The sequence below is a fragment of the Condylura cristata genome, unplaced genomic scaffold (assembly GCF_000260355.1).
Source record: "Condylura cristata isolate star-nosed mole 26May11 unplaced genomic scaffold, ConCri1.0 scaffold00013, whole genome shotgun sequence".
NCBI lineage: Eukaryota > Metazoa > Chordata > Mammalia > Eulipotyphla > Talpidae > Condylura > Condylura cristata.
The window spans coordinates 26,219,952-26,232,057 of NW_004567114.1; the positions used below are offsets into that span (position 1 = coordinate 26,219,952).

General features: G+C 54.7%; 1 protein-coding gene across 1 annotated transcript in view; it reads right to left on the bottom strand.

The window, feature by feature from the left end:
- Window positions 1-12,106, bottom strand: part of PLEKHH1 (pleckstrin homology domain containing, family H (with MyTH4 domain) member 1) — a 38,883-nt gene that overhangs the window by 9,143 nt on the left and 17,634 nt on the right. Inside the window, exons 6-17 of the mRNA XM_012724564.1 lie at window positions 11,199-11,803; window positions 8,317-8,395; window positions 7,715-7,806; window positions 5,993-6,131; window positions 5,680-5,822; window positions 4,600-4,710; window positions 3,608-3,694; window positions 3,115-3,276; window positions 2,175-2,255; window positions 1,644-1,826; window positions 1,197-1,305; window positions 229-341 (exon numbers count right to left, since the gene is read on the bottom strand). Of these exons, the coding sequence (XP_012580018.1) occupies window positions 229-341; window positions 1,197-1,305; window positions 1,644-1,826; window positions 2,175-2,255; window positions 3,115-3,276; window positions 3,608-3,694; window positions 4,600-4,710; window positions 5,680-5,822; window positions 5,993-6,131; window positions 7,715-7,806; window positions 8,317-8,395; window positions 11,199-11,803 (1,904 nt within the window). The remainder of the gene's footprint in view (window positions 1-228; window positions 342-1,196; window positions 1,306-1,643; window positions 1,827-2,174; window positions 2,256-3,114; window positions 3,277-3,607; window positions 3,695-4,599; window positions 4,711-5,679; window positions 5,823-5,992; window positions 6,132-7,714; window positions 7,807-8,316; window positions 8,396-11,198; window positions 11,804-12,106) is intronic.

The following is a 12,106-nucleotide window of genomic DNA, read 5'->3' on the forward strand; positions in this document are numbered from 1 at the left end:
GCATGGGGTGCCTCCAGAGCGGGGAATCTGCCCAAAGCACAGCGCCAGCAGTCACCCCTGACGTCCCCTCCCACCCTCACCCCGTCCTGTTTTGACCCTCTGCAAGTGGCCTCCTAACTGGCTGGATCCTGCACCCAAGTACTGCCACCCCGGGGGTGGGGGGGGGGGCAGAGCCGGGGCTCAGCGGGTGAGACACCAGAGGTGGGCCTGGGCTCTGCTCCACTTTACCTTGAAGAGCTTGAGCGCCTCAGTCTGCAGGGCCTCGGAGGGCAGGGTGGTGAGGGAGGCGCACAGCCCGTCTTTGCTGTAGCACAGCATGGGGTGCCTCCAGAGCGGGGAATCTGCCCAAAGCACAGCGCCAGCAGTCACCCCTGACGTCCCCTCCCACCCTCACCCCGTCCTGTTTTGAGGGGAAGGCTTGGATTGTGCTTGTGATACGCAAACATTATCATAATAAATGTTCTAACCACAATCCTATTCCTAGGAGCATTTCACAGTGGGGTGCCCTTGTGGAGTGTGGGGTACGTGGCTGTGCCCTAGATGGACAGAGGGGTCATGCTGGGTTTCCTTTCCCAGAGTGCAGGGAATGTGGCTGTGCGCGCAGGCAGCCCGCGGCCCGCTCACATCACAGGCGAGGCTGACAGGTTACGCCTGGGCTCGTGGGTGGTGACAGCAGTGAGCGTGCAGGTGCTGGGCACCTGAGAGCATGTGCATGTGTGGGGGAGGTCTGGCAGGGGGGCGCATACATTGGCCTGAAATTAATAAGCCTCAGGCATAAAGAGGTGTATGTGGTGTGTGCCATTAGTTCGTCTGGATCCTGCAATCGGTTGCAAAATAAAGACCTCCCCAGATATCTACCCGGGCTCCGTGTAGTCTGAGCTCAATTTAGGATTCTTACTGATGGACTCTGACTACAGAGTGACCGGCCACCTTCTTTCCTCAGCGCTCTGCCCAGCTAGCAAAGCTGCGGGTCGGGCAAAGTAAAATGCTGAGCCAGGTCACTGGAAACCGCTGCCCAGGTAAACTCCCCCAGACACAGGGTGTTCACCTCTATCTTCACCAGAGCCAGGGCGAGGGAGTCTGTGACTTACGCAGCCACAAGGCAGCTTCACGGTATACTGTGCTTTCTCTGGGCTACTGACCAACAATTATGGTCAAAACCCTCCAACCCAAGCAGCGATGCCACCCGGCCGTACCTGGGTCTCCTTCACCATCCATCAGTTTTCCAATGAGCTGCTCATAGGCAGTGCCCACCTGGGCGCTGCTGTCACCTGCAGCCACTGTGAGGTGGTAAAGCCACGTATCCTGGAAGAGGATGGAATGCCACCAGATGGAGCCTGGGCTGCGCGGGGAAGCGTGGAGGCAAGAGGAGCCCAAGGGGGCCTCCTTAAAGGGCCACACCTGGTGTGGGACGCAGCTGTTGGCTGGCACAAGTTAAGGCCACTGGCCTTTAAGCAGGAAGGCTCAGGAGCAGGTGAGCATGAATCCAGGTTTCTAAGCCTGCAGTTCTATCTCATGACGCCCATGAGGAGATTGGTGGCTGGACACAGACTGACAAGGAATACTGCCATGCAGGGAAGACTAGTTGCTATAATGTCCAGGAGGGAACAAACCTGAATTTAGGAAGGGGAATGGTTCTTTACCTTTTCATGCTTGGTGCCGATGAGGAGGTAGGTGGGGCTATGCTCCGGGGGGTGGATCACCAGGGTGCAGTGTGAAGACAGCAACCGCCCCGGCCCTGCCGCCTCATAGTCCTCGTCCGAGTCACAGGATCGATCTACTTCCTCTACACGAGCGTCCCGCACAGGCAGGCGGCCTAGGGGTCGCTGTGGACGTGAGACTTCCATGAAGGGGATGGGGGAGGGGGAGCCCCCACTATCTGAGCCCTCAGGCCCTGGAGGCTGGGAACTGGATGTTGGATGGATGTTGTCAGATGGCAGGACAGGGAGGGAGAGAGTCTGGCTCCCAGCAGAGCCTTGCCTGGAGAAGCACAGATCCATCTCACAGGCAGAATCTGTGGGCCATGCACACTGGCCACGCAGACTGGCTCCCGCCCACTGGTTTTGAAGCTGTGGGGTAAGGTGGGGTAGTAGGTAAAACGGGAACCTTCTATCAGAATGCCGAGCCACGGGAATGTGGTTTGGGAAAAGCAGAGCGTGGGGATCAGGAAGCACCTTGTCCTCATGGCTCCGATAGTAGTAGAAGGTTCTCCCAATGAGAGCACACCAGACCAGCTTGGAGTGGCCATGCTTTACCTGTAAGAAACGAACCAGCATTATCAGAACGAGGTGACCCCGTAAGCGAATCCAGGACTGGCCAAGAGAAACCACAGAGAGACAGCATTCTCTGTCAACCCCGACCAAAGCAGGTCTGAGTGGAGACCACCACCCGGACACCCAACTCACGAGGCCTGCCCTTCCACGTCACAGGCCACGTATGCCACGTGACGCTCCACAGGTCCTCGGACAAACATCTCACCCAGGAATATCAACACGGCAGCCTGCTGGCTGGCAGAGGCTAGAGTGTAAGGAGGCCGAGTGGGGGTACAGCCATGGTGACCAGGCCCTGGGCAGGCGGGAAGCCTGAGGGAACAGCTGCTGCTCAGGAGAGGAGAGCCAGAGGAACACATGGAGGCGGAGTCGAGAGCATGGAGCTTCCTCGAGCTTTGCTGGTGGTGTTCGGATCTCCTTGCTAATGTCCTTTTCCGGGGCTCGACAAGTGCTTCTTGCTCCCAGAAGAGCCCTAACTAAAATGTCTGTAGGGCAAACCTGGGGCGTGGTTAGTGTTCAAATGGTCCTTGCCTAGGTCACCATTCATACGCGGGGTGGTGGATACAGGAAGGGATGGGGAGCATCTCCAGATGACCACAAAGTGGGCACAAGACATTCCTTTCCCTCCTGTCTTGAGGACAGTTGTTCTAACAACCCTGACCCGTTTCCGGAGACTCATATCACTGGAGCAGCCAGACTGTGAGCTCACCAGCCATTCACCCAGGAAATCCCCGAGAAAGGCACTGCGGATCGGATCAAGAGGGGCCGTGGGCCCTGGCTCCTGGCACGCTGGCACCCTGTCCCTTGGGGGACCTCACTCCTCTCTCACTCTCCCCAACCGCACCTTGGTGAGCCAGCCCTTCACAGTGGGCTTGGTGCCCCGCTGAGGCAGGGCCGGAGGCCCAATGGCCTGGACCTTCAGCAGGCTCTGTAGCACTCGGATCCACTCCTCCAGCAGGCTGGGTGAGTCCGCGGTCAGGTAGTAGGTTTTCTTCTCAGAGATGAGCTGTGGAGAGGAGTGAGGGAGCCGGGAGGAAGATGAAGACGCAGGGACCTGGCTGCGAGGCTGTAAGGAACCCCAGCCCCTGAACCTTACTCCCCCCACCCTGGGCTCCCTCCCTCCCATCTCTGGTGCTTTGCTCCCTGTGTCCCTTTATTCCCTCTGTCACAGTCTAGCTCCTGTTCCTATCTTGTACTCACAAATTAGGGTCACACCCAACGGCCATGTGATGTTTCCCTGCATGCTCATGTTGCCCTACCTTTGTTTCTGTCCTAGTCTGGTCCAAACCCGGCCACCCCTTCTGTCTAAAAAACAGCTGCGAGGAGCACCTGCTCACCTGGAATGTCTGGGCGCCCTCCGCTCGAACAATGTGGCACCGGGAGTTTAATTCTACTTGACCTTGAGGTTTCCGGATGACATCACTCTGGACAGAAAGGCATGGGGAGGTCAGTGGGGCAGGACACATCATTTATGCTCATGTCTCACTCCAGCCCACAGCCGGAGGGGAAGCAAGTCCTAAGCTTTCCTGGGCCCAGCAGCTGGGCAACTTGCTCTGAATCCCAGTCCTGGCTAAACAGGGCAAAGATGAGACCTGGGTCCTGCTCCCTAGGCCTCTACAAAACATGTTTTGAATCTCTGAAATTAGGTTAGAAACCTGTCAATTCTTTCTACTACATCCTTTATCCCAAGTGTGGCAAGTAAGTGGCATCTATGCCACTGTGGCCCTTTCCAGCGCCAGGGCCCAGCACAGCGCAGACCTCACTGATCAACCAGAGCAGCCTGCTCTTGAGGAACGTGGGTCAGAGTCCTTATCATGAAGCTGGAGACAGCTGCTGCGGGCCAGCTGGACTGCACAAGAGACAAGGCCTTCTTGTCCTCTCTAAAATATTAACATGGTTCTCCAGTCATGTCCTGGGATCATGTCAAATAGGTCCACCCTCAGGGCTCACTAATTCCAAATAAAGCAGGAAGGAGGTGGAGAAGGTAATGGGCTTGCCTGTCAGAACAATCCAGACAGTGTGAGGGCAGCCTGGAGACAATTCTTTTACTTTTATGGGACATAGAGGCTTAAGAAAAAATTGGCTTCAATCACCAAGCCAATTGTCTAGAATGGCCTCTGACGCCTCAGGGCCTGGTCGCTTGAGAACCAGTGGCTAGCCAGCTGATGGGCCCTGTGCTGTGCAGCTCAAAGCCTTGAGTGCCCAGCCAGCTGCCTCCCCACAGCCAGGTCTTTGCCTTCTGGCCTCTACTGCTTTTTGAATCCCTCTCACGAAGTTCTGGGCCTGGGGGAGGGTCATCCTGACTACCATTAGGGGCTAGGGGCCTTACCGGGGACTTGTAGTACATAATCTGCCCCTGCCTCAGGACAAACCAGCGCCTCTTCCAGGTCTTCACCCGGCTCCCCATTTTCAGCAGGTAGCCAGACTTCTCTAGTAACTCCTGCAGGGGTGCAAGGGCACCAGGAAAGAACAGGAAAGTCACTCAGGGTTCCTGGATGTCACAGGCCAAAATAGGCCCCTGGGTCACTGCTGTTTTGTCATCCATTACAAAATACAGTCGAACACCAATATGTATGCTTCCAGGACACTGGGCCCTGCTACATGTTTGGAGAGGGCTAGATAAAGTGTGGAGGCCCTCTGTAGAAGGAACAGGCTGGTTGGGTATAACACCTGGCCTGAGAAGACAGTTGATGGGGGGGACACAGGAGAGAGCAGTGTGGAGGGACGCAGGGAGAGCTGGACCAGGGTGGACCTTGGAACAAAAGAGCAGTCTTTCCTCAAAGACAAGCTGAGATGAGGAGGAGGCTACTGGAGGCAGCAGGGAGGGGAGAGAGAGGTTTGGGGAACAGCAGATACACCTGCCAGGCTGGAGTGGAGGGTTCATAAGGTGGGGAGATGGAGTCGGCAGCCTAGCGGTGTGGAGCAACGGCTAGGGAATGCGGAGGTTGGGACTTATGCTGGCCGTGGCGTGTGATAGGTGTCTCTGAGTCTCACTCTTGTCATCCATAAAATGGGATCATAATCCTGACAGGACTATGAGGACAAATGAGACTGTACACACGAATTCCTCAGCACAGTGCTGGCACTCTAGCTGTCCTCAGACGTGAGCTCTTTGCAGTCCAGCACCAGCAAGGAGCTAAATAGGTGAGCACATGAAACACTCCTCCTGGGGCCAGGTGGGCCTCGGCAGGCTCAAACTGCTACCCCCGACAGGATGAAGAGTCATAGCCTCACTGCTGTGAGGACAGTGTCTGGGCCTCCTGTCTGGGGCAGCCCCTTCACCAAGGCCAGCCTCCCTCGTCTCTCACAGTGGCTGCCTATGTCTTGCGTGAAGGGTCTGCTCCCCGCCGCCGCCCACTATCCCCCACCCCCTGTCCCTCTGGGGTGTGGGGCCATGTGACCAGCTCACCCCGCTCAGGCCCAGACCGTCGGTAGAGTAGGTGGAGGTTCGCTGTAGTTTGTGTTCAGGCTCAGAGTAGTCGCTGTCCAGTGAGCAGGCATCCGGGGGGATGGCGTAGTCACCTTCAGAACTCAGTGAGGACATGGAGACTCCTGGCCAAGGGAGGAGGAGCCAAGGCCTGCAGCCACCTGCACAGCCCAGCAGCTCACGGCCAGGGACCCGAGTGAGGGGCTGAGGGCTCAGGGACAGAAGCAGGGTTGAGGATGGCAGGAGGGGGTCTAGTGTGGCCTCCCTCCCGGCCTGCTCCCTCACAGCTCCCTACCTCTCTTAATGGCCCGCGGGCTGCTCAGGCCGCTGGTCTTCCTAGACTCAGAGCAGGGGAAACTCGCCTGAGAGCTGCAGTCGTCGTCAGACCCGGAGGACTCATCCACAAAGGGCACACTGCTGATCTGCATGGCTCTCTGCAAGGAAGACCCTTCCCACTGTGCGTGGCTGCAGGCAGCTCAGGTGTGGCCTACACAGCCTATCTGGGGCACATGGGGGCCGGCCCCTGACCAGGCAACCAACAGACACCTGCTCCTTCCTGACCTCACTCCTGTGTCCTCCCTGCTTCTCCTTGGGCCTCCCCCCTCACACCATCCTCTGCACCCCCCAAAGGAGCTGCCCATCCAGGCTAGACAACAGGCCTCTGTGCCCTCACTCCTGGCCACTAGGGGGCCAGAATGCCACACCAGGGGACAAGGTGAGAAAAGAGCTTTAAAAATGTGTGTAGTGGTGGGTATGCAAACTGGTACAACCACTATAGAAAACTGTTTGGAGGTTCCTCAAACTGCTAAAATTGTGTGGGGAAGCATGAAGGGAAAGATGACTGGCAAGCATCGAAGTCACTAATTGTCTCAGTACTGGTGGAAGTGTGGGGTAAGGGATACGATAAAGTCTTTTGAGAAGATAATTTGGATCTCATATTAGTCAGAATTTAAAACATGCATACAGTTGCCTATAAAATCCACCTCTAGAACTGTCCCACAAAAACATGTACAAATAAGCACACTATGATATGTCTGCACAATGATGTCTGTCATAGCACTTACTTTAAGGGAAAAGTAGAGCCAAGACCTAAGTGATTGATCAATAGACAAGTTAGGTCAGTTATGGGGCATCAATACCAAGGGGCAGAGCCCCAAGGGGAGGCAGAGCTGATGAGCTCTGCTGATGGGTGTGGCAGGGAGATAGGACACATGACTGATAAGCCAGCAGCAGAATCTGATCCTGTGTGTGTGTGAGAGAGAAAGAGACAGAGACAGAGAGAAAGTAAGGGTCCCAGAGGATTTCTGTAAACACATTTGTAAGTGCTTTATAGGGTCTCACATAATAAACACCGAGCCAGCAGCTCCCGTCTGATGCAAGACTGCCCAACTGTGTCAATACAGTGTTCCTTCTCACAGACCTGTCCCTTTCCTTCAGGGGCACACTTACCTCTAGGGTTAGGAGTCTGGGAGAGAAATATGAGAAAAAAAATTTACCTTTGGCTTTGCATTCTTCTATAGATTCAATATCCCTTGGTACTGATGTGCCATAACTGACCTAACCTGTCTATTGATTGATCACTTAGCTCTTAGGTCAAATACAGATACTTAGGTCAGTATTACTATTATCTCAGAAAGCAGTAAAAATGTATATGAAAATATCTTGTTGCAGTTATATCTGACTTCTGTTAAAAAATATGTAGAGATATTTTGAGTCTTTAGGGGAACATACTGAAGACGTAAGAAATCCTAGAAGGAGCCTCACTGCCCTCTGAGACAGACATGTGGGAAGATGGGACAGGAGGTGGATTCAGCAGGTTAATCTTTAACTTCCTACTTGGCCCACAATCATACTGATTAAAACTTTTGGAAATGTAGAATTTTTATAATAAAAATCTAATAAACAGTAGAATGGCATGTGGAGGAGGGGGCTGAAGTCCCAGAAGCCTTGCCCCAAACCCCTCTCCAGCCACTGCATGCTGAGGGGCCTCTGGATGGGGGAGGCAGCAGGTTCTTACCCCCTTCAGGGCTGTGTAGACCGGCACAGTGACATTCTTGTAGATGAGGCTGGAGAAGGGCCCAGGGGATGCGAGGGCAGGAGGGCTTGAAGCTGCGAGGGGCGGGGGGAGAGAAAAAGAATGAGACTAACTCAGGTGGCATAACCGGGTGTAGGGAGTGGGAAGGCAGAGAGCTGGGCAGAGTGAGAGGAGCTCCCTAGAGACAGTTCCCGGCAAAGGCCCCTGGAAGACAGACAGGTGGCAGATCTCAGGATGGGGCGGCCACCTTCAAGCCCATCACTGTGGGGGTCTTGTGCTGGACTGTGACTTCAGGGAAAGCACTTCTTGGGTGGCTTCCTCCTCCCACCCCAGCCCTGCTGTGAAACCAGGGCAGGCGGGGGGCGGGCTGAAGAGTCCACCTCGAGTTCCAGCTTTGCACCTGCTACAGCACTGTCCACTTGCATCCCGCCCCGCAGGCGACACTGAACCTGGACTGCTTCCTTTTCCCTTGCTGTGAGGTTTCACCTGTAGCTTGCAGGTGAAGGAAGGGGGCGGAGGGCGCTGCTCAGACAAGGCCTCGCCGCTCGCCCATCCTGTCCTCTGAGGGTGTGCCCAGGACTCACCACAGCCCGTGGCATGACTTCTGGGAGACACGTCTGACAGCCGCATGCCTGACGTGGCCACAGCGTAGATCCGGCTTTCCTGGAATGAGAGTTCCGAGAAGAGTCAGGGCCCAGGACTGGGCTCATCTTGACAACCTCTGAGGTGCGGAGCAGAAAGTTCAGCTTTGGAGATGGGCAGACGTGGGGCCACACCCAGGTTTGGCAGTGACTGTGGAGTTATACCATTTCTAGGCCTCATTTTCCTTGGCGCTAAAATGGGGGTAAGAGTCTTAGCTCTCAGGCTGTTGTGAGATTCAAAGTGGAATCATTTATGTAAAATCTAATGCCTGGAATATAATCAGAACTCTCTGCCATCCAGCCTTTGGGATGGGAAGTTCAGGTGGAGAGGGATGTATGAGCTGATTTCCCTGATTCTTGCCCACTCCAGAGTCCTGGGGTCTCATAACGAAGATGTCAGCCACGTGGAGTGTGCCATGTGCCAGTTCTCTGGAAGCTGGGACACAATTTTTCCCTCCACTAATAAGATTTCATCTTGGCTAGGTTTCAGGGTCAAGCTACAAAGCCTGTTTAGCTCACCAGGCCCCAGGATCCAAAAAGGGGAACTCCTTTTTCTAGATTCTTCCCCCAGCCCTCAGGTTGACCATGGAGCCTTTTCTAAAGGTTTTGATCTCACAAACAACCCAGGAGGCTGGCCTAGCATTTCCATATCTCTCTTTTGCACTCAAGATAGAGGGAAAACAAAGATTTCCACCCCACCCCACCCCACCCCAGCTTAGTCTCTAGGACTGTGTATAGGTCAGCCTGGCTCAGGGAGGCAGCTCACCAGCCAGCAGCCAGGCTGACTGGTCCTGGCAGACTTCTTGGCCAAGTCCTTCCCTCCCTCCACCCCCAGTCCCCAGACTTGGCAGTGTCACACCTGTCCCCTCTGGCAATCAGCAGCTGCTCAGCCACCAGTGTTAAGGGTGTGGCCCAACTCTAGGGCCATGGGGCTTTCCAACTGGTAGGGGACAGGGAGGAAGAGAAGGACACCATACCTACTCTAGGAGTCTGCACACACACATAGCATAGGCCACATGCAAACACCATGTGATTAATCTTGGTGCCTTCCTAGTGGTGCAGGGGTTAAGCCTTGGCATTGTGAAGCTATCTGCAGCCACTGCAGCATGAGTTACAACTGGGGCCAGAGAGCTGACCCACATGGCACAGCAGACTTCTCTTGCCTTGCTCACTGCTCCCCTCGCAGGGTATTTCAGTCAATCTGCCTGTTCTGCTCCCCACTCAGTCTCTGGTGAGCCCTCTCACCTCCCTGCACCCCAGTTCTTGCATGCATGTATAAATAAATCTTTTTAAAAAAATTGATTCTTTGAACTGAAACTCTTGTTTTGAACTGGGAGTTCTGCCCAGTGATGCCTGAAGAAGTGTTGGACACTGATGCCATTAGGAGAACAAAGGTGTTTTCCCAGGCCTTTAAAGGAAAACTGGCTGTACGTGTGTCAGGAAGACTAAGGAGGTGACAACAACTGGGACGTGAGGAGCTGAGGGAACTGGCTGTGGTGGTCTGAGAGGCGGGAGGTTCGCTCGCGATTACCTGTCTTTGTTTAGTTCCCTGCAAAACAGACCAGCTTGAGATGAAAGGTTAGAAGGGGCTTTCATGGTGAAAACACGCCTGTTCTCTCAGATAGCTGGCTTTCTGATGACGATAAAGTGGGTGTTACAGATTCAATTCCTGTATCTGTTCGACGGTGTGCCAACAGCAACAGGCGGCCTGACCCTGGCATTTTCTGATTCTACAACTACTTTGCACTTCAGAGGACACCCTTCAAAGGTGTTGCTGAAAAGAAGGGTCTTCAAGGCAGTGCCGTGGGTGGTGCTACTTTATGTGAACCCCCTCCTGAGTACCCCAACCCCTCTGTTGCCAGGAGCCAGACAGTCGACACTCACAGGCCTGCCTCACACCACAATGGCAGCTGAGGTCTGACCATGGGAACAAGGCTGACATCTGCTCTGCCATGTCCCTAAGAGGTGAGAGCTGGCTCAGCAAGTAGTCAGGCCTCGACGTACAACGTAGGGTAGCCATTACAAGTCCTCAGGCAAGTAACTAAGCAGTTTCCTCACCGGTCTGAGGGTTCCACCACCTAACCCGCACAGGTAGAGTCCTGCCCACCTGCTAGCACCTGACACCCATCATCTCGTCTCATGTCACCACTCACATTCCATTTTTATTTTTAACTTTTTAATCATGGAAAATGTCTGACACAGAAGTTGAGAGAACCATGTAAAGAATCACCTCAGGTACCCATGCCCCACCTCCACAAAATAAATGCCTGACAGTCTTGCATCAATACCCCCCACACCAGGGCACGGTTCTGAGACAGACCACAGACACTGTGCCATCCAGTGTCACCACGCCAAGGCTCAGAAATAATAAAAATAGCCAGTACTTCAGTACCTTTTAACGTGAATCCTTAGTGCAAGTGCTTATTACACATTAACACATTGAGTCCTCATCAAAACCCTGTAAAGGAAGTATCATTATTCCCCTTTCACAGATACGAAGTTGAGGTAAGGTATGTGTGTGGGGGTTAGTACCTGGTCCTGAGTCACACAGTTAGCATTACCACCCTGGGGGTTGGCTCTGGGACCGGAGCTCTTAACCACACACCACACCACCTCAGAGTTTAATCAGATTGAAGGTAAAAATGTCTACCAGCTCAGTGCTTGGCAAATGGCAGCGCTCCGTGAGCATACTAAACCCTGGCTGTGCTCCTCGCGGTTGGATGGTCTGGGCAGGGTGGCGGCACCCAGAGCTGCTCTGAGGATGCCCTGTGCCCAGCCAGTGCAGGTTTCACACCCCAGCTCTGCCCCGCTGCTCAGCCTCTTACCCAAGATGGGAACCGGTGCAGGGGGGGTGTGGGTGGTTTGTTCCCAGAGTCCCCTTCCTCCAGCTCAGCTCCAGGGGCCTTTGAGCTTGCACCTTCCTTCTCCTTCCCTCCTTCTCCTGGTTGTTCCTCCATCTCCATCTTCTCTGGTTCTTCCAGAGGCTCAGCATGGGACTGCACCTCAGGAAGGCCGGAGGGGTGGAGGGCTGACAGGGTCCCGATGTCAATGCTCACCACATGGTGGAAGTGCCCAGGGCGGGCCTGTGGCTGGCTGTAGTGCCTCTTGGGCAGCTGGAGGCTGTCCCTCGGGGTGCCAGGAGCCCGCACCTTTGGTAGCGTCAGACTGCTGCCGGGACCACCTTCTCTGACAGCGATCTTTGCCCCAGGGAAGGTCCCTCCCTGAGCAATGGCCAGGCCCTCACCCCAGGAAGCTGAACCACGTCTTGGAGTGCGAGGTTTCACGCACAACTGGTGAGGAAGGCCCTGTCTTCCGGGAAGAACTGGAAGGGTCTTGGCCTCTGGCATTTCCCTGGGGTGGACCATGCTGGAACAAGAATCCGCCAAGGGGCTTTCTGCTTTAGGAACAGGGTCCTTGCTCTGTGCTGTACCTGGAGAAGGTGCAGGGAGAAGCGGCTTCAGGGCACCCTGGACCTGAGGGCCACTGTTCTGACCTGCTGGTTGGGTTCCTGGCCCTGAAAGGATAGAATCCTGTTCTGGGGCTCCCTGGGGTTTCACCAGTAGCTTCCCTGAAGGTGCCACCTGAAGAGCTATGGTTGGGTCAAAGATAGGATTAGTGAGAGCACCCTAAAGTCAGACACACACACACACACACACACCAGGATTAGTGAGAGCACCCTGAAGTCAGATACACACACCAGGATTAGTGAGAGCACCCTAAAGTCAGACACACA